Source organism: Astyanax mexicanus, chromosome 5, assembly GCF_023375975.1.
Source record: "Astyanax mexicanus isolate ESR-SI-001 chromosome 5, AstMex3_surface, whole genome shotgun sequence".
Taxonomy (NCBI): domain Eukaryota; kingdom Metazoa; phylum Chordata; class Actinopteri; order Characiformes; family Acestrorhamphidae; genus Astyanax; species Astyanax mexicanus.
The window spans coordinates 3966123-3992922 of NC_064412.1; the positions used below are offsets into that span (position 1 = coordinate 3966123).

Genomic DNA, 26800 nt, shown 5'->3' on the forward strand with positions numbered 1-26800 from the left:
AACTCTTATTTTTCTGTGATAGAGTGATCGGAACACATACATGTTTGTCACAAAAAACAGTCATAAAATTTGGTTCTTTCATAAATTTATTATGGGTCTGCTGAAAATGTCACCAAATCTGCTGGGTCAAAAATATACATACAGCAACATTAGTATTTGGTTACATGTCCCTTGGCCATTTTCACGGCAACTAGGCGCTTTTGGTAGCCATCCACAAGCTCCTGGCAAGCTTCAGGTCGAATGTTTGACCACTCTTCTTGACAGAATTGGTGCAGTTCAGCTAAATGTGATGGTTTTCTTGCATGAACCCGTTTCTTTAGCACTGTCCACATGTTCTCAATGGGGTTTAAGTCAGGACTTTGGGAAGGCCATTCTAAAACCTTAATTCTAGCCTGGTTTAGCCATTCCTTTACCACTTTTGATGTGTGTTTTGGGTCATTGTCTTGTTGGAACACCCAACTGCGCCCAAGACCCAACCTTCGGGCTGATGGTTTTAAGTTTTCCTGCAGAATTTGGAGGTAATCCTCCTTCTTCATTATCCCATTTACTTTCTGCAAAGAACCAGTTCCACTGGCAGCAAAACATCCCCAGAGCATAATACTACCACCACCATGCTTGACAGTAGGCATGGTGTTCCTGGGATTAAAGGCCTCACCTTTTCTCCTCCAAACATATTGCTGGGTGTTGTGGCCAAACAGCTCAATTTTTGTTTCGTCTGACCAGAGAACTTTCCTCCAGAAGGTTTTATCTTTGTCCATGTGATCAGCAGCAAACTTCAGCCGAGTCTTAAGGTGCCTTTTCTGGAGCAAGGGCTTCTTTCTTGCACGGCAGCCTCTCAGTCCATGGCGATGTAAAACACGCTTGACTGTGGAGACTGACACCTGTGTTCCATCAGCTTCCAAATCCTTGCAGACCTGCTTCTTGGTGATTCTTGGTTGACTCTTGACCATCCTGACCAATCTCCTCTCGGCAGCATGTGATAGCTTGCGTTTTCTTCCTGATCGTGGCAGTGACACAACTGTTCCATGCACTTTATACTTGTGTATAATTGTCTGCACAGTTGCTCTTGGGACCTGTAGCTGCTTTGAAATGGCTCCAAGTGACTTCCCTGACTTGTTCAAGTCAATAATTCGCTTTTTCAGATCCACACTGAGTTCCTTTGACTTTCCCATTGTAGCTTTTGTAGCTGAGTCTAATCACTGGGTCAAATGAGCCCTATTTAAATGGGCTCATGAGAAGTCAACAGCTGTAGTCAATCAAAATCACTTACAAGAAGTGAAGAGGCCATGACATGAAGCTAATTTGATTGACACAACTCGCTACATCACCAAAATTGACAAATTTTGTTGCTGTATGTATATTTTTGACCCAGCAGATTTGGTGACATTTTCAGCAGACCCATAATAAATTTATGAAAGAACCAAATTTTATGACTGTTTTTTGTGACAAACATGTATGTGTTCCGATCACTCTATCACAGAAAAATAAGAGTTGTAGAACTTATTGAAAACTCAAGACAGCCATAACATTATGTTTTTTACAAGTGTATGTAAACTTTTGACCACAACTGTATATATATATATATATATATATTTATATACATAGAGTCCACATAGCTTGCCTCCTGGTGCTGGCTGCTACACTATGAAGAGTCTATGTATATGTATGTCTATGTCATTATCAGCATTATGGGATGTAAACAGTGTTTTTTTAATAAGCATCTTGTGCACTTTTTAAGTTATTAATGCCTCCAATAAAATCTCAGAGGTGTAAAAAGTGATTTATCGGGGTAAATTATCGGGGTATTATTCTTCCTATTATTATTATTTTTATTACTTTTAATAGTTTTGTATTATTGCTTTTTAACTTATTTTGATTTTCTTTTGTTGTTATTACTATTCTTTTATTTTATTTTTTTTGTTCATTTATTTTTATGTATTTTTATTGTATTATGTAAAAGTTAGTTTTAGCTCATTTTAACTATTTTTTGTTGTATTAGTCTTATAGTTATCTTACTTTATTTTAATCATTAATTTTTTTTTCTATGTTATTCTAATTCTATTTTTATTTTTTTTTATATTTTTTATATTTTGTTTACTGCTATTTTACAATAATTACATTTCTGTAAATGCTCGGCTACATTGAAAATGAGGGTTGCCCTTAATGTACATCCAAGTCAAAATATTGATTGATTGATTGATGGATTGATAAATAATGCCCGAGTTCTGGGCCAAAAGCACAAAATTACGGTATCTCTGAAAGCTGTGGGAGAACGGAGGTGTGCTATTCAACAAAAGTAAGTGCTTTTTATCAGGTTTTACTACAGCAAAAGTCCTCCTTTAATCCTTTTTGTACTGAATATCTTTAATATTTTCATGCATCCTCTACCGTTCTTTTTTTCAGATTCGTTCGGACGGTCGCGTGGTTCGCACGGATCAGGGTCTCCTCCTGCGCTCGCTGCAGATGTCGGACGCCGGCAGCTACCAGTGCACCTCCACCGAGAAGAACTTCAAGCACACACTGGTGAAGCTGCAGCTGGTGGTGCTGTCCGGCCGCACCGTCAACAGCATCCAGGCGGAGACGTCCGGCCCCGCCCCCCTCGGCCCCCTGCACGCCAGCGCGTGGACGCCCAGCGCTGAGCAGTACAAAGACCTGCTGACCATCCTGAGCCAGCCGGAGATGGGCCTGATCAACCAGTACTGCCAGGACTACTGGCAGCTGGGGGACGACCCGGCCGCCGGCGTCCACCGGAAGAAAGACTCCAAGGAGCTGAAGGAGCAGCGCAAACCTCGCAACAGGAGACACCACGAGGGCCAGCGGAGTATGCCGGAGACATGAGGAGGAGGCCTGCTCTCCAAACATAAATATATATATACACATATATATATATACATGCAGGTGCATCTCAAAAATTTGAATATAGAATATCATTGAAAAACGTATTATATTATTTTGACGTATTACATTTGTTTCTTTTATCGTTGATGATTATCGCTTACAACCAATGAAAACCCAAAACTTTTTGCGGTGTGGGCAGTGTGCCAAGTCCTGCTGGAAAATGAAATCTGCATCTCCAAACCATCACTGATTGGTTGAAGCTTCACTCCAGACCTTCCCTTCCCAGATTTTCCCTTAAGTTTTGTTTTCCCACAAAATCTTACAGCACTTCATGCTTTCCTCTGCTGAAAACAACTTTTACAGAGATGTGGATTTCCTTTTCCAGCAGGATTTGGCACGCTGCCCACATTGCCAAAAAATGTACCAATTGGTCTTATTTAATATAAAAATTTTTCGAGATACTGACTTTTTTATATGGGTTTTCATTGGCTGTAAGCCAAAATCAGTCATCAACAATTAAAGAAATAAGCGCTTAAAATAGATCACATTTTGAACTGAATTACTAAAATAAAATAACTTTTCAATGATATTCTAAATTTTTTACATGCACCTGTACACACACATACACACACACACACCAACATGCACACACTTCCTTTCACCACAAGATCCGAGATCCAAGCTACGGTCAAAAACAGCCCGACGCATCGCGGCCGAGTGACTGAACGGACACACTAGAGCAGCGCGTGGTGAGAATAGGCAGTATTTATTGTAGGTTGTACATAGTTAGACTCTGTGGATATCTTTGTACTGAGAGCACAATACGAGAAAAAAAAAAAAAACTTTTTTTTTTTTGTGTATAGATCCTTCCGTGCAAATATTTTGTCATTATTGTTATTCTTCTTATAGTATATTTATTATAGTGCTATTGTCATATGGAGCTGTGTGATTGATTGTATTACGAGGGATGGCAGAAGCTTGTAAAAGCTTTTATTCTGTAAACACTGAGCAGGAAAAACATGGTGGGCATCTACCTGTAGGTGCTCTGAGGTGGCCTCCATACAGTGTGAACCACGAGAGCTGTGGGACTTATAGATTGAGAGCATGGCTGTTTTGGTCAATTTTCACTTTCCACTCTTCACTGGTCCATTAGTCAATTTTTTAGTTGCTAAACAAAAAAACAAGCATTAGCCAGGTATACTATACCACTATACAGTACCATTTAAAACTTTGACACACCTTAAATTCAGTGTTTTTCATTATTTTAAAATGTACTACACTGTAGATTGATACTAAAGTTATCCAAACTATGAAGAAAAAACTATGGAATTATTTAGTATGGCTTTCAGTTAACAGCTGTGCTGAACTCATCAAGAATTCAGTACTTGAATTTCTTGTCTCTTAATGTGTTTGAGAGCATCAGCTGTAAAGTAGTAAAGGGGTAGAGTTCATATACTATGGTGGCTGAGAAAGCCCAATGCACTGCAAATTGGAAAGCTGCAAAACTACAAAACACATCCATCACAATTTCAACACAGGTGCTGCAAATACAGAAATTTGCTGCAAATACAACCAAAGCACAACAGAATGTCCCTGGGGAGCCCTAAAAGATGCTGTACCCCTAAGCTACATGTTCAGTAACATCTCTGACTTCGCAGTGTGTAGAGAAGACTATTAGTACCAACCAAACTTCCGAAAAGTAAGCTATGTTTGTTAATTGTAATTACCATGGTTTTATACATATTAAAATGCTGCTTTACCAAACGTTACTGAAGACGTACTTTAGGGGTACAGCATCTTTTAGGGTCCCCCTGGGAAAAATCCATTGTGTTGTGATGTTTTTTGTGCTTTTGCAGCCCTTTTCAGTTTGCAATACGTTTGGCTTTCTCTGCTACTGTAGTATACAGCGAATAGCACTATTTGAGTAATGTTCCAATACATATTATGGCAAGAAATACTCAATTAAGGCAAGGCAAGTTTATTTATATAGCACCTTTCATACACAATGGACATTCAAAGTGCTTTACAAATTAAATACTAGAAAATACAAAGTGAGGTCAAATTACAAATACATGTAACAATAAAAATGGGAATAAAAGAATCGATTAAGAATAAAGCATGGATAAATTAAGAACATGTAAAATAATAATTGTAATTTAAGATAAATAGTATAAGAACAATGTTAAAAGAAAATAAAAAAGAAAAGTAAATACAAGACATTATAATTAAAATAATATTCAAGTAATGAAAAAATTAAGAACAAAAATCAATATAACAATGTGCACAGCAGAGAAATTAAGGCCCCGTCCACACGAATCCGGATATTTTTAAAAATTAAAATTAATTTTAAAGTGGTGTCTCAAAAACGCTGAAATGAACAGAGATTCTCTAGACATTCTGTAGTTTTCTCGTCACTTCTCAGCAACAACTACTTAATTTTCAAAATTGTCCCACCAGATGCTTGTTGGACCAGACCTGGTCCAGAATTTTCGTTCGACAGGAGGATCAGAAAAAAAAATGCATGCAGTGCATTTTGGTGCCTCCGCTGTGTTCGGTAATGTAAGAGTTACATTAAATTAAGCGGTGAACATGTTATTAATCCACAAAATGCAGAGGGAACAGAACCAATCCAGACGCTGTTCATATTTCAGGCTCATTCTGAACAGGCTAAGCTAATGTAAACTAAAAGTAGACATGCAGACTCGCTGTGTGACAAAAATGTCCACCCTGGAAGGCGTTTTTTGAAAAGCTCCATTTTTAGTGACCGAAAATGCCGTTTTTGTGTGGATGGAAGGCTAAAATGAACACAAAAAACTCAGTTCATAAAAATATTCGGATTCCTGTCGACGGTGCCTTAGTAAAGAATAAAAAAAATACTTTAAGAAAAAATGAAGGTCAGTCAATCCGAAAAGAAGAATTTCAAGAACTTTTAAAGTATCTTCAAGTGCAGTCACCGCAAAGACCATCAAAAATGTTATGATGATGAAACTGGCACTCATCAGGATCACCCCAGGAAAGGAAGAGCGAGAGATTCCTCTGTTGTACAGGATAAGTTCATCAGAGTTACCAGCCTTAGAAACCACAAGTTAACAGATAAGAGCATCTAAAAGCTTCTTCACAGAGTATTCTGCTTTGTTTAACATTTCTTTTAAGTTACTACATGATTCCTTATGTGTTCCTTCATAATCTGATAGATCACTTTACTATTTATTTATGATTTTTGACTGATACAGTATATTCTAAGTGTTTTTTTGTACAAAAAAATAGTTAAGCTTTAACTATACTACTCTGAATATCTGAATATATATATATATATATATATATATATATATATATATATATATATATATATATATATATATATATATATATACATATATATATTACATATATAATATATATATATACATATACATATATATATATACATATATATATATAATCACACTGGTTTAAACCAGAGACTGTAAAAAAGATGGACATCGTGTCTTCGTTCCCATTCATTCAATGAAATTGAAGCCAAAATCTTCCACCATGTTGGCGATCCTGAAACCCGATTCTGCGCAGTAGAGACCAGAGGAGGGAGAAAGACTGTGGAGAGACAGCCTACTCATTTAAATAATCCCGCCCCTGAAAGCTTCCTCGAGGTCACAGGCTGCAGAGCAGAGCGGAGCTGAGGGTCTGTTATTGGTCCCGCCCATAACCAGCCCTTTTACAATAACCACACTTTTTTTTAATAGATCTGAATAACGTTTTAAAAATTAATTATGTGGGGATATAAAATTTGACAATATAAGCAGAGGTTACACTAGCTGTTACATTTAAATAAAGGAGGTAGAATTACAGTATATTAGAAAAAAATGTCTGTTTTGCCATTGAAACCTATGGGGATGGGTGGGGTAACGCAGCTTTCTGCAGCCGAACAGCAGGGGGCGCCCGACCTGTGGTGGCTTCACTTTTGAGAGACGATGCTCTGTCCAGCTATACACCGTCTATGGTTTAAACATAACCATTGGAAAGTCATCCAGTGGCAAACAAACTGACTAGAAAGGCTAATGAATCAGACCGACTTCTCACAGCCATGAACCCAAACTAGAGGATCTCCAGCTCGGTATGGAGGTCAGGTATCAGGTAGCCGTAGCCCCACTGTTTTGTTCTCTCTGTGTTTTATCACTAAATCTAGGCTCGGAGTGATTCAGCAGTTTTTAAAGGCCGTAGTCGTGATGGACACTTCGGCTGCCGCTGCTGGTGCTGCTGCTGGTGATTAGTATGTGTGGAGCTCCACTCTTTGAGGACGTGTTTGAGGACTGAAGATGTGTTCGCTCGTTTGGACGATGCCGTGTACATTTTCAACGAACCTTATCCAAATATCCAGAGCAGTTCAGCATCCAATACGCTCCTTTGTAACAGTCTTGATCTTCCATAATGTCTACAATGTGTGTACAGTTCGAGTCTCCTGTCGGCCGTGTACTGTAGGTCTGATCTGAGTCCAGTAGACAGAACTCCCACCTGTACATCTGTACATCTGCTTCCTAACGTTTGCACAGCAAAAAACCCTCAGCGTTGGATGAACTGCAGTAGTGTTTAATGGATTTATAGTGTATTACCCAAAAACTGCACTCAAATTCACTCAAGAGTTGGTTGGAGTATTGACGAATGGATCCAGACGCCTAAAGAATCTTAACTCAACAACGCAAACAGTTACGAACATGAACGTTGCCTACGTTCGAAGGCAATGTTGTAAGAAATGATTTATTTAATATTCTGTGTTGTGTCACTATTTAGAAAATGAACAATTTCACACCAAATTCAGCTCTAAGGGCCCTATTGTACACCCTAGCTTTTCCTGCGTTGTTTAAATAGCAACAGTGCTTCTAAAAATACAGCTCTGTAAAAAAAAGAGAGTTGTTTTATTCTATAAACTACAGACAACATTTCTCCCAAATTCCAAATAAAAATATTGTCATTTAGAGCATTTATTTGCAGAAAATGAGAAAAAGAAATGGCTGAAATAATGAAAAAGATGCAGAGCTTCATATTCATAAAGTTTGAAGAGTTCAGAAATCAATATTTGGTGGAATAACCCTGGTTTTAATCACAGTTTTCATGCATCTTGGCATCACGTTCTCCTCCACCAGTCTTACACACTGCTTTTGGATAACTTTATGCTGCTTTACTGCTGGTGCAAAAATTCATTCAAGCAGTTCAGTTTGGTTTGATGGTTTGTGATCATCCATCTTCCTCTTGATTATATTCCAGAGGTTTTTACTTTGGTAAAATCAAAGAAACTCATCATTTTTAAGTCGTCTCATTTTTTTCCAGAACTGTATCTACACTAAGGGGCGAGGTGGTCTGCAATGCAACTTTAACAGATGTCAACATTCAGACGTTCATTGCTATCTTGGCAGTGAATTGTGAACAGGCGCATCCTCTTGTCTCGAAGTATTGCACAAACTCAAACTTTGCAAACTTTATCTCAACAGCAAACAGAATGAACGAGTGTTAAACGAGCAGCTCAGTTTCCTCTGCTGAGAAGCGCTGGTTGGACACGTCCAGATAGCTGCACCGTTAAAATAGCAATCTGCTAAAGTCAGAGATCACCTGATTCTTCAAATCAAGTGACACATTGATTGGTTTACTATTTCAAGTTACACCCAAAATTAAACACACTCATGATTGATTAAGAGAATTAGTACATACCTTTTGCTCTTTTGTTTCGAGCCACGCGAGGTGTACTTTTCCCATCGTTACGATAGCAAAGGTCGCTAAAATAGAGCCCCTAAGTGAGACTAAAATCAACAGACTGCACATTTTCTGCACAAGTTATTTGTAAATAGTGCATTTAAATATGGCACACACAACCCAAACTGACCCAGACTTTACTATACCTCGTCTTTTTATCCAAAATGCATCCAAAAGTGTAAAAGTTTAAACTGAACGAATATACCATACATATAGTCAGAACTTTATATCAGAACATTCAGAGGAAGCACTTTCAACCACCTTATATTTGGTCGTCTAAACTGTCATCCAAACTAAAACTAAGCAGAACTTTGGGAGGATAGTTTTTATTTTTATTTTTTAGTTCGTTTTATCTTTTTTGCATGAAATGTATTTGTACTGTACAGGTATATTAGTCCAGATCCCCCGGATATGTTGCTGTGTAGATGTTTCTGGATGGTCTTTTTATGTGAGAATGACTTTATGTAAAAATACCACTGCAAAAAGGGACAGAGAGACTGAATTTTGAGGGACAAAAGGACTATTTTAAGCACAAGACAAGATGTTACGAAACTCTACGAACTCTCAACGGACTTCCACGTCTCTCTCTCTCGCCTCTCTTGTGTACTTTGTTTGGAATGTGGTAAAGCCGGCTGCTTCAAACGACTGTTGTACAAATTTATTGGGTCTTTTATTTGTAAGACATCATACATTCATTGTGGTTCGTCCTTTATTTTGTCTTTGTTTTTATATTTTTTTCTTGTGGGATAAGAAAAAAAAAAAAAAACGATTGGAATTAGATGTATTTCAAAGTTAATGTTATTGTACTGACTTTAATGCATTCGTTTTTCTTTTTCTTTCTTTCATCGTTGTTGTTGACTAATTAAAATTCTATATTTTATAACATCTTTTTGGAACCCACTTTCGTATTTCTATACTAAGGGAGCTAAATTCAGCCCTGGACTTGTTTCTGGACCAGCTAACTACAATTCCACCTCCATTCTAGAATGATGCTCAAGATATTGTATTTTTCACACTATAAGGAGCATCTAAAATCCTTTAGTTTTCCAAATATCATCAGAGCTCCTTATAATCTGGTGCTCCTTATGTATAAATCAGTGGCGGATGCTGGTCTTTCAAGGAGGGGAAGCTCAATTTCGGCCTACATCTTAACATATGTAGTTTTATTTATACGTAAATTCTACTCTCCCGGAGATTTCACTAGAACAATTGAACAATTACATTAAAAAAAAGACGCTATGACATGAATAAACATAAAATGATCAGTAAAAAAAAAACATTACGCAAAATCTTTAAAGTTGGTAAAGGAAAAAATGCAGGTAAATTTAATTCACACAGTTTTAAATTCCTTAAATAATCCCTTTATTAATTTAAATTATTTAAATTATTTTTAATGATAACACAATACTTACTACTGGCCCCTGTTCATTTATGTCCTAAAATGGTTTCATCAAGAGGCATGGACAACAGTACAGAAGTCAGAGTCCAAACACAAGCAGCTACAGAAAAGCGCCAGAAATAGAAGCTGGATTTGTCGCTAGTCGTTTTTAATAAAGAAAATGCCGCTATAAGGATTAGGAAAGTCTCCGGTTCAACTCAGAACAGAATGAAAATAAATGCTCCCAGCACGGAGTTTTACACTGTCAATCAAAAAGGGACTCCGCCCCAGACAGATCATCCAATCATCATGCAGAAGCTGAGCGTCCGGGACGGCCGAGGCCAGCCCACTGCTCCATAGACCCCCAGAGACGCTGAGCGTCCGATGGGCGGGACAAAGCCCAGCGTTTATCCAATGACTCGTCTTGTTTCGCCACGCGCTTTGCTCCGCTATTGAAGTCTGTGCACTGTTTAAAGCAGCGCTGTGAAGCTGCGGGAATGAGTGAGAGGAAAGCCGCGGAGTTACCAGTGATAAGAAGCTGATTCTGAACTAAGTTCAGCGCGCTGTAGCGCATATTTAATCAGTGACATGTACACACAACAGTATATATTTAATCACTTATTTTTTACATTTTAGGGGAAGCTGAGCTTCCCTTGCAGTCTTAGAGCAATCGCCACTGGTATAAATTCTATCAGTCAGGTATTAAGGAGCAGTTAAGTCACTCCACTGAAGTACAGAGTTATACAGGAGTTTCAGTGAAGTTTCTCCAGCACTAACGCTGGAGCAGCATTAGCATTAGCCGCTAACAGCGCTAAGCGCTAGCTCTTTTTCCATCAAGAGGTGAGTATATCGGACTGTAGTCTGTGTGTTAAAACAAGCTACATGAGACGAACCGCTAGCTAATATCATCCTGGCTTACCTGAACACTCAGGATTCCTCAGTGTTGTGCTGTTGGGCAGCATTTATGTCCCACTAGCGCTAGCGGTTAGCTGCTAATGCTGCTGCACCCAGCCTTAGTGAAAATCTGTAAATTAAAATGAAAGCTTACTGTAAATAAATGGGAGAAATCTGTGTAGATTAACATCCAGCACTTATTTCACATTAAAATATATATATTTTTTAAGAATTACAGTTTTGTTCACAGAACTTAGCTTAGCTTTGCAGGTCTCACCACCACCCAGCAGCGAGATCTGCTGAATCAGAAGGAAAACATGGTGACACCCCTATTCCTTACTAGTGTTACAAAATGCGCCTTATAATCAATCCAGTGCGCCTTATGTATGAAAGTAGACCAGAAAATAGACCCTGTTTAGGAGCGCTACTGGACATTGATACTCTAATGGAAATTTAACACCCTCTACGATGGTTTGCAAAAGTATTCATACCCCTTGAAAGTTTTCACATTTAGTCTCTTTACAACCACAAACCTAACTGTATTTTACTGAGAAGCAGAAGCAAAAATGCACTGATTTCAAAATTTTAATCAATTAAAATCTAACAAACTAACTACTTCTAACCTCATTTCATTCTTCCCCTCCCTTCCTCCTCTATCCCACTATGTCCATTTGACCTCCTTTAGGCCCTATTTAAAAATGTTTTTTTTTTTCCTTTTCAATTTCTCTATGTAAATCATTATTGTAAGTCACTTTAGACAAAAAAAAAAGCATCTGACAAATGTAATGTAATGTAATATAATGTAATGTAAAAACCTAAACCAAAAGTTTTCAGCCCCCTTTCACCTAAAATCGTTTAAATAAAGTCTGGTGCAATCGATTGACAGCTATCAGAAGTCCTAACTTAATGAGTTAATAGAGTTAATCCAGCTGTGTGTAATTTAGTCTCAGTATAAATACAGCTGTTCTGTGAAGGCCTCAGTGGTTTGTTAGTGAACACTAGTGAACAAACAGCATCAAGAAGACCAAGGAGAAACTCACCAGACAGGTCAGAAATAAAGTTGTGGAGACAGTTGTGAAGATGTTGAAAGAAGGGTTATGTTATAAAAACATATCCAAAGCTTTAAGCATCGTAAGGAGCACTGTTCAATCCTGCTGGAAAATGAAATCTGCATCTCTATAAAAGTTGTCAGTAGCAGAGGGAAGCTGTAAGATATGAAGTGCTGTAAGATTTTGTGGGAAAACAAAACTGCACTGATTTTAGACTTGATAATAAAACACAGTGGATCAACAGCAGCAGATGACAGACATGACTCTCCAAACAAACCATCACTGATCATCAGTCAATTTTACATTTCATTTGTAAATCAAGGGAGCAGAGTCTGGAGGAAGAGTGGAGAGACACACAGTCCAAACTGCTCGAGGTCTAGAGTGAAGTTTCCACCAATCAGTGATGGTTTGGAGAGACATGACATCTGCTGGTGTTGGTGTCAGGGGGCTCTGGTTGTTTAATGCACCTAAGTAAAGCTGAATTACCATAAAAACACCTTAAAACTTTTGTAAAAAAAATAAAATAAAAAAAATGTGGGTCCGCGCATGCGCACGGGTGGTAAAAAGCTACGGTGGCCGAGAAAGCCCAGCGCAGTGCAAATTGAAAAGCGCTGCAAAAGCACAAAACACATCCATCAAAATTACAACACAGGCGCAGCAAATAGAAAAACGCGCTGCAAATACAACCACAACACAACGGAAGTGAGTCACAACACAACGGAATTTGACGCAGCTTAGCTGGTACAGTATCTTTTAAGGTCCCCCGGGAAAATTCCGTTGTGTTGTGGTTCTATTTGCAGCGCGTTTTTCTATTTGCAGCGCGTTTTTCTATTTGCTGCGCCTGTGTTGTAATTTTGATGGATGTGTTTTGTGCTTTTGCAGCGCTTTTCAATTTGCACTGCGTTGGGCTTTCTCGGCCACCGTAAAAAGCACATATGGATGGGCAACATAATCGACAGAACACCAGCCTGAACTATAGTCCCAGTCCAGCCCGGCAGCCCATAACAGACACATGATTTCTATTCTGAACTACTGGTGTTTTTTCTTAGCTTGCAGCGACATCTTGTGGTTGAATCTGGGAACTGCACAGATCTATAAAGAGTAAACTACTAGCATGATTCTAAACTCCTGAGTCTGCTTAAGGTAACAAAATAATATGTTGAGGTCACAAGATAAAATATATAGACCACGTGATACTAAAAATTATATAGAAATAAAAATTACATTATTATTATTATTATTATTATTATCGACATCATCACAATCATCATCATCATCATTATCATCATCGTCATCATCATGCATATTTTTTTTAATTATATTTTTAAATGTCCTTTTTTTACACTGCAAGACCACAGTACAAGCTCTAAGAATGAAACACAAACAAGATATACATATTGAATGTATGTGTAATTGAATACAGATAAATGTAATTTAATATAGATCACAACTTTAAATCACTGTTGGCTTAAAAAATAAATAAATAAATAAATAAATAAATAAATAAATATATATATATATATATATATATATATATATATATATATATATATATATATATATATATATATAGCACCATTATTGAGTATTGATGTTATGTGTACAGCCCTACTTTAGAGATAGTAAGTCACTATCTTTGAGATACTAATATTTTTGAGACACCAATATGTATAATGATAGTAATAAAAACAATAACAGTAACAAAATAATAATAATTTACATCATTATAATAATTATTATTTTGATGTATGTTATTATTATTATTATTATTTATTTATTTATTTATTTATTTTATTTATTTATTTTTTTAAGTGGGGTAATGGAACGTATCTTCTGCTTCAGCAGTATCCTGGTTCCTGCTGAGGGCGGTGTTTCTCTCTAAGGCAAAATAATCGAAAGAGAAAGTGAAAAAGTCTCTCCTTCACTCAGAGATCAGCTCAGATCAGCTCAGAGAGACGCTGCGCTTCAGCTGCCGAGTATAAACCCCGACCCGCGCCTTCCTTCTGCTTTAACCCGCTGATCTGAGACATGGAGAACAGCGACATCGACGAGGGTCTTTACTCCAGACAGCTGTGAGTATTCTCTAACAACCACCCAGAAACACCACAGCTACACCAACCACAGCCCGGTTATACACAGACCGCGAGCTGCTGTAATAACCAGTACATACTGCTCACCGCCAGGGGGAGCCCGCGAGGGAGACCAGAATGAATGGGAGTCAATGGAGCTAAACGGCTAACATTCAAAATAAATACACTAATTAACGAATTGTACATAATTTCCATTTTGTGTAAGAAACTATAATTAAATATTCAGCTAAAAAAGTAAAGAAAACTGTTAGGTATGTTTTTATTTTACTACAATAAACAGGTTTTAAGCAGTAAAGTCGCTAGCATTTCTGCTACTGTCAGCTAATTGACTGGTACTGGCTTTTCCATAGCTCTGGAAAAAATAAATAAAATAAGACACAATTCAAAAACTTTAAAATTATGAGTTTCTTCGATTTTACCAAATTAAAAACTGCGGGAATATAATATTTTTTTTGCAGCAGGAGTGGCATTTTTACTTTTACTTTCAGTACCTCAGTACTATATTTTACAATAAACTATTTGCAATACTTAAGTATAAAAATTAAGCTAAATATTAGTACTATTTGAAGCTTAAAGACACTTCAACTTCTACTTAAGTCACTTTTAAAAATAGCACTTTTAGAGTACTTTTACTCAAGTCTGGGTTTTCAGTTCTTTATACAGCTCTAAAAAAAAATAAGGGACCACTTTCAGTTTCTGAATCAGTTTCTCTGATTTTGCTATTTATAGGTTTATGTTTGAGTAAAATGAACATTGTTGTTTTATTCTATAAACTACAAACAACATTTCTCCCAAATTACAAATAAAAATATTGTTTTAGGGCATTTATTTACTGAAAATGAGAAATGACTGAAAGTGTCAGAGTTTTTTTAGACCTCAAAAAATGCTCAGAAATGTTCAGAAATCAATATTTCTGAATAACCCTCAATAACCCTGTTTTTAATCACAGTTTTTATGCATCTTGGCATCATGTTCTCCTCCACCAGTCTTACACACTGCTTTTGGATAACTTTATGCTGCTTTACTCCTGGTGCAGAAATTCAAGCAGTACAGTTTGGGGGTTTGATGGTTTGTGATCATCCATCTTCCTCTTGATTATATTCCAGAGGTTTTCAATTTGGTAAAATTAAAGAAACTCATAATTTTTCATTATTTTTCCAGAGCTTTATGTGAGATAACCCAATTTTCATTATATTTGTTGATTACTTGCTAAGATGATGTTTTTCTGAACTGTAACATGAGATAAAATTCACACACACAGCAATAAAACAGGTTAAACTAGCTTCTTTCTTGACTGTTTGTTAGAAGAGCTGGTTTTCGGTGAGCTGAAACTGGTTGCTTTTCTGTTTTGTTCACACAGGTACGTGCTGGGACATGATGCAATGCGCAGTATGGGGAAGGCGAATGTGCTGATCAGTGGAATGAGGGGTTTGGGTGTGGAAGTGGCCAAGAACGTAGTTCTTGCTGGAGTCGGTTCCGTCACCATCCAGGACCAAGGGTCAGCAGAGTGGGCAGATCTGTCCTCTCAGGTAATCTGAAAACAAGATGTTAATTTAAATAAACATTATAAACAGTTTCGCCTTGAAAAGTCTTCAGAATGTTTAGAATTATGTTGATGCTCCACTAACTCCACTAAGTGCCAAAAAAAAAGTAAAAATTGCCCTATTCGATGCCCTTCTTGATGGGAAAATTGAACAAATGCTTGCTAGTCTGCCCCTTCTTGCAATAAATTGGTGATGTGCCTCTAGATTAATAACATTTAATAATGTGTATTAATAAGCACCCAGTTCTGCTGTCAAATAGAAAATAGTGTCTTTTCCAATGGAGAAAATGGGCCCTATCGTACACCCTCTGCAACACGCGTTATGATGCTTGTTGCTATCTTACACCCCATCATCAGTCTATTTTCACACCTTGTGCCTGCACTGTTAAAGTATAGCGTCAGAGTTTGGTAATAAATCTGCACTGATGGCCGTATGGTGGTCTGGAAGTGAGGTGTGTTCAGAAAAATATCTGGTGTGTTTCTATCTTGGGTAAAGCGCACCACTGACTGATTAAAACCCTGACAACAGTCAACCCTCAGTGCACGTACACCCCCAACCCCATTACACACACAAATGAACGCACTGCAGCATGAAAATCCATCTTTTAACTCAACAGTAAACAAAATAAAGTATAAAATATCATTGCTGTTCTCTTAAATGAGCTGCTGGTGTATCTTCACAGTGTGAACGAGCAGCTCAGTTTCTGTCTCTGCTGAGACGCCGCACAAAAGCGCCGCGGTGTTAAGATACGAACGCGCCAAAGTCAGAGCTCACCTGACTCTTAAAGGGAATGATAACTGGCGCACTGATTGAAAAATAAAATAGGACCCATGGTGTTAAAACCCTCAGATTGACTCTGCTTCTTAGTATGCCCACTTCTACTTTCTCAAGCATCATTTATTTAACCCTTTCGGACTGGAATTATTTCCAAATTATGGTAGAATTGCTGTTTACTGTCTGTAATCCAAACACAAAAAGATTTAGGAAGGTATTACAATATAAAATTTTGTAGCTTTCTTAATGTTATCATATAATATTTTATTTTTTAAATGTCCATTGCACTTGTTTTTAACCTGGTAACTTTCATAGCAGACATTGACCTTCTTACTTTACAAACCATGATAAAACCATAATATTAACATTACACAATAAAGTTTTTAAAATGACATAAAATAAATAAAAATAAGACCTTATATTTCTTCTTGGTTAACCTTTTCATTGGTTTGTAATGTTTTGACGAACAACATTTACAATAAAAAAAAAGAAACAACACGATGTCCACTGTAATGAATGCAGGGTCTGAATGGTTTAGAGTTAATCCTTCGTTTTTTTATCTTGTAGTTTTACCTGAGGGAGAGTGATCTGGGTCAGAACCGAGCCGAGTGTTCTGAGAACCCCCTCGCCCGTTTAAACAGCCATGTTCGAGTGTCTGCCTGCACTGAACGCCTCAATCAGGAGTTTCTGAGAAACTTCCAGGTAAAAGTGAACTTTCCTACTTTATCATTCACCATTCAGATAAGAGAGGTGATCATTTACCTTCTCATTTGCATTTTTCCATACACTGTCGCCTGTAGCTTGGAATATATTTGTTAATCCACTCTCTGGCAATGCCTGTTATGAATAAATATAGATATAATATATACTGTTGTTGTCCAGTAAAAAAAATAATACATCCATTTTTTTGTCTATTTTTAGTTTTCTGCATAATTTGAACACACCAGCTGTTGCTTAAAGTGTCTCAGACTGATAGTATTTCTCCTAAATGACCTGAAATACACTATTTTTACGTTTTTACTTTTTTTACATTGAGGTTTTGTCTTATAAAGCTTCTGTTTTAGAGATTATCAGTTTTTAATGATGTTAAATCAGGTGAGCTGCTTGTGGAATTTAACACACAAATATTTAATCCAGGAGAAATCTGACTAAATCATGAGATCACAACTAGGGGTGGGCGATATGGCTCTAAAATAATATCACAATATTTCATAGTATTTTCACGATAACGATACTTTTGGTGATATGACAAAATACTGAATTAGAAAAAAATATTTAAAATTTTATTTTTGCATGCAATATGATATGGCTAACTGAGATATTAAAAAATATATAATTTTATCAGATTTGTAACAGAAGTCAATGATTCAGAATGTCATGATATTAGTAATGCACTCCAAATATCTCCATATATCCAGGATTAAAGTCATATAATCTGTCTCTAGTAGATAGAGTGGGAATTTTTCTTTTGCTAAAAAATGTTATAATTAGGGGTGGGTGATATGGCACCATATTTTAGGGTATAACATTGTTCAAGATATTCAAAATTTTTGGCGATACTATCACGTACGATATGATATGGCACACCCCTAATCTCACCTAGTTATATAGAAAATGTAACATTTAATATGAAAAATATGTTTTTATTACTAGGGTTGAGTATTGGCAAAAACTTAAGATACAGGAGTTACAATTCAATATATTGTAAGCAGTGATGGTAAAGTTACTTTGAAAAAGTAATCCGATTACTGATTACAAATTACTCCTTTAAAAAGTAACTTAGTTACTTTATGGATTACTTGATTTTAAAAGTAACTAAGTTACTTTACAAGTTACTTTATTAGTTACTTTCAGCAGCTGCAGAGAACTGGCGAAAAACGAAAACGGGCGGAAACTAAAGACACGCTGAGCGCGAGAGAGAGAGACAGGGGAGAAAGCGAGACGCGTGTGATTGGGGAAGAGCGGAGGGGGAATGGGTAAGGGAGCGGTGTGTGTGTGTGTGTGTGTGTGTGTGTGTGTGTGTGTGTGAGGTGGAGAGAGAGAGTATCACACAATGACTTGGATAAGTAACTTTAATCTGATTACTGGATTGGAAATAGTAACGCGTTAGATTACTCGTTACTGAAAAAAAGGGTCAGATTAGAGTAACGCGTTACTGACATCACTGATTGTAAGATATTGTGATACTGTGGTTTTTTAAATAATTTTTTTCATAAAATATAATATAAAAACAATTCAATTCAATTCAATTTTATTTATATAGCGCTTTTTACAACAAAGGTTGTCACAAAGCCACTTTACAGGAAAAACAGGTCCACGCCTCTTATGAGCAGCACCACAGAGATGCCAATTTTATGGTGACACAGTGGCAAGGAAAAACTCCCTTTAAGAGGAAGAAACCTTGGAAGGAACCAAGACTCAGTCCGAGGAACCCATCCTACTCGGGTTGACCCGCTCAGTACAAACAAATAACAAACAACAAACAAATAACAGAACAAAACAGTACAGAGAATTAATGTGAACTATGGCTAATATAACAGGTACTAATTTATGAATATAAGAATGTGATGGGCACAAACTATAGAGCTATGGCTAATACAGAAACAGATACTGAGTGTGTTAATGGTAATCAGTGCAGGGTTGCAGAGCCGGAGAACAACACAGCGGGCAGTGGAGAGCCAGGCTGGGAACATCAGGAACAGCATCTCCATACATGTAAAAGAGATAGATAGAGAAAACAGAAAGGGAAGGAAGAGAGAAAAAAAAAAAGCAGGAGTTAGAAGGGTTGTGAAATAATTCTGATGAATAGAAGGACAGGGCTGATTCCTGAAAGCTGGAACCACAGACGGACACATCCAGGAAGACCGGCCGGCCAGTAACTATAGCCCTGTTTGAATATATTTATACTGTAGCTTGAAGGATAATATTAATGCACACTGAACTGTGTACTTAATGTATTTGTTAACTAGAGAAAGAAGAGAACTGTGGCTGATTTTAATACTGTAATGCTTCTAATGTCTTCAATAATAACATATTGTAAATTGATATTAAACTGGTGTTTTATACTTGTGCAACAGAGCTTTTGAAAAAAATCACTTTGAATACGAAACATTGAGTGTTTCAGGATCATGTAAAGTGTTTATAGGACTACTGCATTTAAAATACTTAGTTTTGTGAAGAGAGCCGTGTTAAAGTTGTTGGTGTATTCCTTTTTGAGGTTTTTTTTTTTTACATTCTTAAGCATTCTTCAGCATTACATTCTTTTTATGCTAATGAAGTCTGATTTCTTCATATATTGTGTACATATTTTGTGGGACACAGTAAACCCTATAGTAATTAAAGTCTTAATTTAAAGCCTTAGTGTTTTATATTATATGCACTCCTTACAGTACAGTATCTCAAAAAGCTTATATAAGCTTCTAGTTATACCAGCAAAACCATCTTTTCAACACAACTTCTCTATAAGTATCGACTCTCTCTCTCTCTCACCGACAAAGGTTGCTAGGAACCTGGGTGTTCTGGTTGATGACCAACTCTCCTTCACGCACCATGTGGCCTCAGTTGCTCGGTCTTGCCGCTTTGCGCTCTATAACATCTGAAAAATTAGACCGTTCTTGACACAACATGCCACCCAACTCCTGGTGCAAGCGGTCGTCATCTCACGCCTCGACTACTGCAATGCCCTGCTAACTGGCCTCCCGGCCTGTGTAGTAAAACCACTCCAGATGATCCAGAACGCAGCAGCACGTCTGGTCTTCAACCAGCCAAAACGGGCACATGTCACCCCGCTGCTCATTGAGCTCCATTGGCTACCAGTTGATGCTCGCATCAAATTCAAAACTCTTACAATCGCCTACAAGGTGATGACAGAACAGGCTCCTTCCTACCTGCACTCGCTCCTGAAGGCTTACGCTACCTCCCGGCCGCTGCGCTCCTCCAATGAACGTCGCCTCGCTTTGCCAAACACTCACACAAAGCAATCCAGACTGTTCTCATACAGAGTTCCCCAATGGTGGAACAAACTACCTTCCACTACCAGATCAGGAGAATCTCTCACTATCTTTAATAAACTCCTGAAGACTGAGCTCTTCAAAGAGCACTTACTCTCCTAACACCTCTAACTAACTACCTTCTACTACCAGATCAGGAGAATCTCTCGCTATCTTTAATAAACTCCTGAAGACAGAGCTCTTCAAAGAGCTCTTACTCTCCTAACACCTCTAACTAACTACCTTCTACTACCAGATCAGGAGAATCTCTCACTATCTTTAATAAACTCCTGAAGACAGAGCTCTTCAAAGAGCACTTACTCTCCTAACACCTCTAACACACTAACTACTTCTAACCCCATTTCCTTCTTCCCCTCCTTCACTCCTCTATCCTATTATTCCCCTTTGACCTCCTTTTATCCCTATCCAAAGATGTTTTACCTTTAAACTTATTTTACATTGTACTTGACTATTGTAAGTCGCTTTGGACAAAAGCGTCTGCCAAATGTAATGTAATGTAATGTAAAAAGAAAAAAAAAAACATAAATAAAATAATAAAAATACCATGATATACTATGAAACCATCAGAATCGTGAAAAATACCGTGATATACATTTTTGATCATCCCGTCCAGCACCTACATCTAAACTAATAATTATAAAGCAATACAGTTAAGTATGACAATGTTTTTCTTACATCCCTACTTATTACCAAGATTAATTACTTTAAATAAATTGCTTTAACCCCTTAACAGGCCAGGAGATTTGTCAATTGTCTGCCTGACTTTACACCACTAAATCTTAAGGATTTCTATTGAAGCTTCACATAAAAAGTTCCTGTTTGCTAAGGAACATTACTGAAAATCATAATTGTAATTGTAATAGAATATATATATATAAAAGAACATTTTCAGTAAATCTGCTAATGTAAAAATCAAATGAATAAAATCATAAAAGTGCCTCTTTCCTGAATTTCATTTTAAAAACAATATTTTCCTGAATACAAATCAAACAGTTCATGTCCTCCAAACCTTTAGTTTTATTATGTTTGTCTATTTTTATGTCTATTTTTAAACCTGCAGAATTTGGGTTGATTCCTGTTACTGATCTGGAATTATTACGTGTAGCAGAGAAAAAACAGGCAGCTTCCTCAAGTGTCCTGTAGGAGATTTCAAACCTTTAAATGTTCTAAATATAAATAAGTTATTTTACTGCAGAGAAAAAAGGGTTTTGTATCACCTACACATGTAGCCTGTATACAGGACAAGACATGTTAAAGGGTTTAAATAGGTACCAAAAACTTCTACACAGTACTGTTTATTAATTGTAGGGGATTTTCATATTTAAAATAGTTAAAGAGTTGGTCTGATTTAACTGTATTTGGTCTGAAATGTGTTTAGGTGGTGGTTCTGACGAACTCGTCTCTGGAGGAGCAGCGCTGGGTAGGATCTTTCTGCCACACCAACAACATCAGGTTTATAGTGGCTGATACTAAAGGCCTATGTGGGTAAGCATCTAAATAATACCACATTTTTTTCATTAATAGCTGAAATGTGTTTCTTTAAAGTAATAAAAACATACCAGTCCTGATTAAAATTAGGATAAACATTTCCTAACCTTTAAAAAAATATTTTATTGCAGTTTTATTGCCTCTTCAGTGCCCTCACAAATTCAAAAATACTATAAGCATCAAAATATACAGATCAATCAATCAATCAATAATACCACCCGCCTGCTGACGTTCAACCATCTGCGTCTCACCACTATCAGAGGCACACTGCTCAGCCCAATCAGCTCTCTCTCTTGCCCGCCCCTAAACCCATACATCACCCAGTGCGCCTCTCAAACTACCCCTCTCATTTTTATCCTTTTTCAAATTTGAGCTGAGGGTGTTGTCAGGAAATATCAGGGGGGTTAGTGCCCCTTTAAGCAGCGATACAATTATACTTTTTTTTTTAGATATAAATTAGTTTTTATAACATTTATAACTTACCTACTCATCAGTTCAGCACATCAGGAAGTCTTCCGTTCTGCTAGTGTTCTCTTCACATATAATATAAACCATTTTCTTAAATAATACAGCTGCACAGTGCAGCAAGTATCAAGCAAGTTAGAATGATTACGGCAAATTAAACAAATGTATCAATAGTTTTCACATTCATTACTCTTACTATTAGGTAGAAGTATAGATACTAGTGTTTAATAAAATCCTTCTGTAGAAGCTGAAAAAGTATCAACTCAAGCTTTTTACTCTTTAAGTAAAAGTGTTTTAAAAAGTACTGGTTTCAAAACTACTTAAAGTATAAAAGTAAAGTAAAGGAGAAAAAATAAAGCCATTAAGAATAAAAGTTCTATAGTGCACTTCCCCCCTCCCCCCCTCCCCAAAACACATTTTTGCTAAAAGCTAAAAGCCATAATGACTATAATGTTATATTAAAATGTTAATGTTGATAATATCATTTGGGATGCTCTAGGTTGTTCCATAGTGTTTCAGCTGCAGATATGCTGATTGTAAATGAAAGTATTTTAGAAGAATGTAAATATATTAAAGGAGTTTAGTTGGGCTGGAGTTTGTCTGGAGTTCTCTTGAGTCTCTGCACGGATCATCTTCATACTAGACTACATACGTCCAGTGAGTGTCAGTATCAGTAACGCGTTACTCTAATCTGACCCTTTTTTTCAGTAACGAGTAATCTAACGCGTTACTATTTCCAATCCAGTAATCAGATTAAAGTTACTTATTTAAGTCACTGTGCGTTACTCTCTCTCTCTCTCTCCACCACATCTCCTCCACACACACACACACACACCGCTCCCTTACCCATTCCCCCTCCGCTCTTCCCCAATCACACGCGTCTCGCTTTCTCCCCTGTCTCTCTCTCTCTCGCGCTCGGCGTGTCTTTAGTTTCCGCCCGTTTTCGTTTTTCGCCAGTTCTCGGGCTCCTTTCTAAAGGTTTTTTTTTTTTGCGGCCGCGTCCCAATTCACTAGCCAGGGCAGCGGTCTGCCACAAATTTGATTGGCAGAGGAGAGCATTTAAAGATTTTACACCACACGTGATTGGAAGTTCACTGTGGCGCAGAGCGCACATACCGTAAAGACAAGAAAAGTTCCGGTGCTTTAAATGAACACTGTCAGAATTAAATCCTTCTCAGTAGTTGGGTCCGGTATGGGTCCGTATTGGACAAAGTCCGGACCCGGACCCGGACCGCAGTCTGCAAATATGTGATCCCTGGTCTAGACCATATACACGGTTCTGTTTTATAAAACCACTCCTTGCTGCCCTGCAGAGAACAACAAGTTCAATGTTCAGTTTTACAGTGTTAAATATGTCAGGTCAAGAAAGACTTTCTTTATTTTATATATTTTTTATAAAAACAAGTATTTATGTAAAATCAAGAAAGACCATATTTTATTTTTTATAAAAAAAAATATTTATGTTAAGTTAATTTTTTTTATTTTTATAAAAAAAACTTATTTTTTTAGGAAATAGTTCAACTTAATAGAGATAAATTGTTGCTGTTAAAAATGCATTTTCCAATAAAGGGAGTATTGGCAAAACTGGTTATAATGTTTATGTTAAGGCGGCGGGAGGTGGTGTCTGCAGCTGCTGAAAGTAACTAATAAAGTAACTTGTAAAGTAACTTAGTTACTTTTAAAATCAAGTAATCCATAAAGTAACTAAGTTACTTTTTAAAGGAGTAATCAGTAATCAGTAATCGGATAACTTTTTCAAAGTAACTATACCATCACTGCATACGTCTGCTATGATCTTGCTGGAGTGTATGTGTGTGTGAAGGGCGTGTGCAGGTGTGATGGATCACAGTATAAACCAATAGGACTCAGAATGGTATATGTTTATACTTCGCTACATCCAATCACAATCAGATTCACTCTGTCTGGATGGAGAGATTTATCTGGATAGGGGTTTTATTGAACGATCAGAAGCCGGAATGAAAACCAGCTGAAATGAAATAGGAGTAACGAGGCTGTTTTATTAAAATGTAAGGAGTAGAAAGTTCAGATAATTGTGTGAAAATGTAAAAATAATTACTTCAGTAAAGTATAGATAAAATACATTTCTACTTAACACTTCACACATTTAGCTTTACCTTTATTTAGTTAGTCTGATAGTAATTGAGTCTGTATTTTGTTTATAAGCTGGATGTGGTGTTTTAACTCTTTCTGATCATGGTTGTTTTTTTAGGCAGCTCTTCTGCGACTTTGGTGAAGCTTTTGAGGTCAGAGACTCTGATGGAGAATCTCCACGCTCTGCTATGATCACTCACATCTCTAAGGTACAGTAAAAGTACCAGCGAACACTTCAGCTTTTTTCACTTTTACTTTCATTTTAATGTTAACCACATCCTCATAACTGAACTGATAATGTGACTATCTGATTATATAATCATAAACTAAAAGCAAAACAGTAACAGTGTACAAATGTGTACCTGATTTAGAATTAATAGTTTTCGAACTAAAATTATATGACTAAAATAAAAATAAAAACAATGGAATACAAATTAAACTAAACTAAATTCCACAGGAAAAAAAAAGATTTATTCATGACAGTGTTTTAATTTTCAGAGTGTTAGGTAGATGTTTAGAGGAGCCCACAGCTGCTGATTGCTGGAAGTACCGTATTTTTCACACTATAAGTCACACTAAAAATCCCCCAAATTTCCCCAAAGATCAACAGTGTGCCTTATGTATGAATTCTACCGGTCAGGTATTAAGGAGCAGTAAAGCCACTCTGCCGAAGTACAGAGTTATTAAGGGTTATTTTTTAGTGAAGTGTCTTCAGCACTAAGGCTAGGTGCAGCAGCATTAGCATTAGCCGCTAACCACAGCGCTAGCTCTTTTGCTGTTTAGAGGCAAGTATTTTGGACATGGACGAACCGCTAGCTGATAGCAGCCTGGGTTACCAGAACACTCAGTCTTCCTCGGTCTAGCGCTATCGGGAGGCATTTACTAGCGCTAAGTGCTGCTAACCACGCTAAAATACTGTAAATCTAAGATTACTGTAAATAAACGGAAGCGCTTTACTCACCCTAATGAACAGTTTTTAGAGAAGAAATCTGTGTAGATTAACATCCAGCCCTCGTTTTACTTATAAAAACACCCCTGTTCCTTACTAGTGTCGCATAAAGCAATTTATAATCCAGTGCGCCTTATATATAAAAAGACCTGAAAATAGACATTTTTTGATAGTGCGCCTTATAATCCGGTGCGCCTTATATATAAAAAAGACCTGAAAATAGACATTTATTGTTAGTGCGCCTTATAATACGGTGCGCCTTATATATAAAAAAGACCTGAAAATAGACATTTATTGATAGTGCGCCTTATAATCCAGTGCACCTTATATATAAAAAAGACCTGAAAATAGACATTTATTGAAAGTGCGCCTTATAATCCGGTGCGCCTTATATATATAAAAAAATGGAAAATAGACATTTATTGATAGCGTGCCTTATAATCCGGTGCGGCTTATATATAAAAAAGACCTGAAAATAGACATTTACTGTTAGTGCGCCTTATAGTCCGGTGCGCCTTATATATAAAAAAGACCTGAAAATAGACATTTATTGATAGCGCGCCTTATAATCCGGTGCACATTATACATAAAAAAGACCTGAAAATAGACATTTATTGATAGCGTGCCTTATAATCCGGTGCGCCTTATATATAAAAAAGACCTGAAAATAGACATTTATTTACCTGAAAATAGACATTTATTGTTAGTGCGCCTTATAATCCAGTGCGCTTTATATGTAAAAAAGACCTGAAAATAGACATTTACTGAAAGTGCGCCTTAAAATCCGGTGCGCCTTATATATAAAAAAGACCTGAAAATAGACATTTATTGATAGCGCGCCTTATAATCCAGTGCGTCTTATATATAAAAAAAGACCTGAAAATAGACATTTATTGATAGTGCGCTTTATAATCCGGTGCGCCTTACATATAAAAAATACCTGAAAATAGACATTTATTGATAGTGCGCCTTATAATCCGGTGCACTTTATATATAAAAAAGACCTGACAAATGACATTTATTGAAAGTGCGCCTTAAAATCCGGTGCGGCTTATATATAAAAAAGACCTGAAAATAGACATTTATTGTTAGTGCGCCTTATAATCCAGTGCGCCTTATATATAAAAAAGACCTGAAAATAGACATTTATTGATAGTGCGCCTTATAATCCGGTGCACCTTATATATAAAAAAGACCTGAAAATAGACATTTATTGATAGTGCGCCTTATAATCCGGTGCACCTTATATATAAAAAAGACCTGAAAATAGACATTTATTGTTAGTGCACCTTATAATCCGGTGCACCTTATATATAAAAAAGACCTGAAAATAGACATTTATTGATAGCATGCCTTATAATCCGGTGCGCCTTATATATATAAAAAAATGGAAAATAGACATTTATTGATAGTGCGCCTTATAATCCAGTGTGCCTTATATATAAAAAAGACCTGAAAATAGACATT

At 36.8% G+C, this 26800-nt stretch overlaps 2 protein-coding genes across 3 annotated transcripts in view; both read left to right on the forward strand.

Annotated features, from left to right (window-relative positions):
• Positions 1 to 9465, forward strand: part of sema3fa (sema domain, immunoglobulin domain (Ig), short basic domain, secreted, (semaphorin) 3Fa) — a 137811-nt gene extending 128346 nt beyond the window's left edge. For both annotated transcript variants that reach the window (XM_049479468.1, XM_022675537.2), the window contains one exon: positions 2404 to 9465. In XM_049479468.1, the coding sequence (XP_049335425.1) occupies positions 2404 to 2838 (435 nt within the window). In that variant the 3' untranslated portion in view covers positions 2839 to 9465. The remainder of the gene's footprint in view (positions 1 to 2403) is intronic.
• A 4316-nt stretch (positions 9466 to 13781) lies between these two features.
• uba7 (ubiquitin-like modifier activating enzyme 7) overlaps positions 13782 to 26800 on the forward strand; it is a 116869-nt gene continuing 103850 nt past the window's right edge. The window contains exons 1-5 of the mRNA XM_049479463.1: positions 13782 to 13973; positions 15352 to 15520; positions 16877 to 17011; positions 21698 to 21804; positions 24503 to 24593. Of these exons, the coding sequence (XP_049335420.1) occupies positions 13930 to 13973; positions 15352 to 15520; positions 16877 to 17011; positions 21698 to 21804; positions 24503 to 24593 (546 nt within the window). The 5' untranslated portion in view covers positions 13782 to 13929. The remainder of the gene's footprint in view (positions 13974 to 15351; positions 15521 to 16876; positions 17012 to 21697; positions 21805 to 24502; positions 24594 to 26800) is intronic.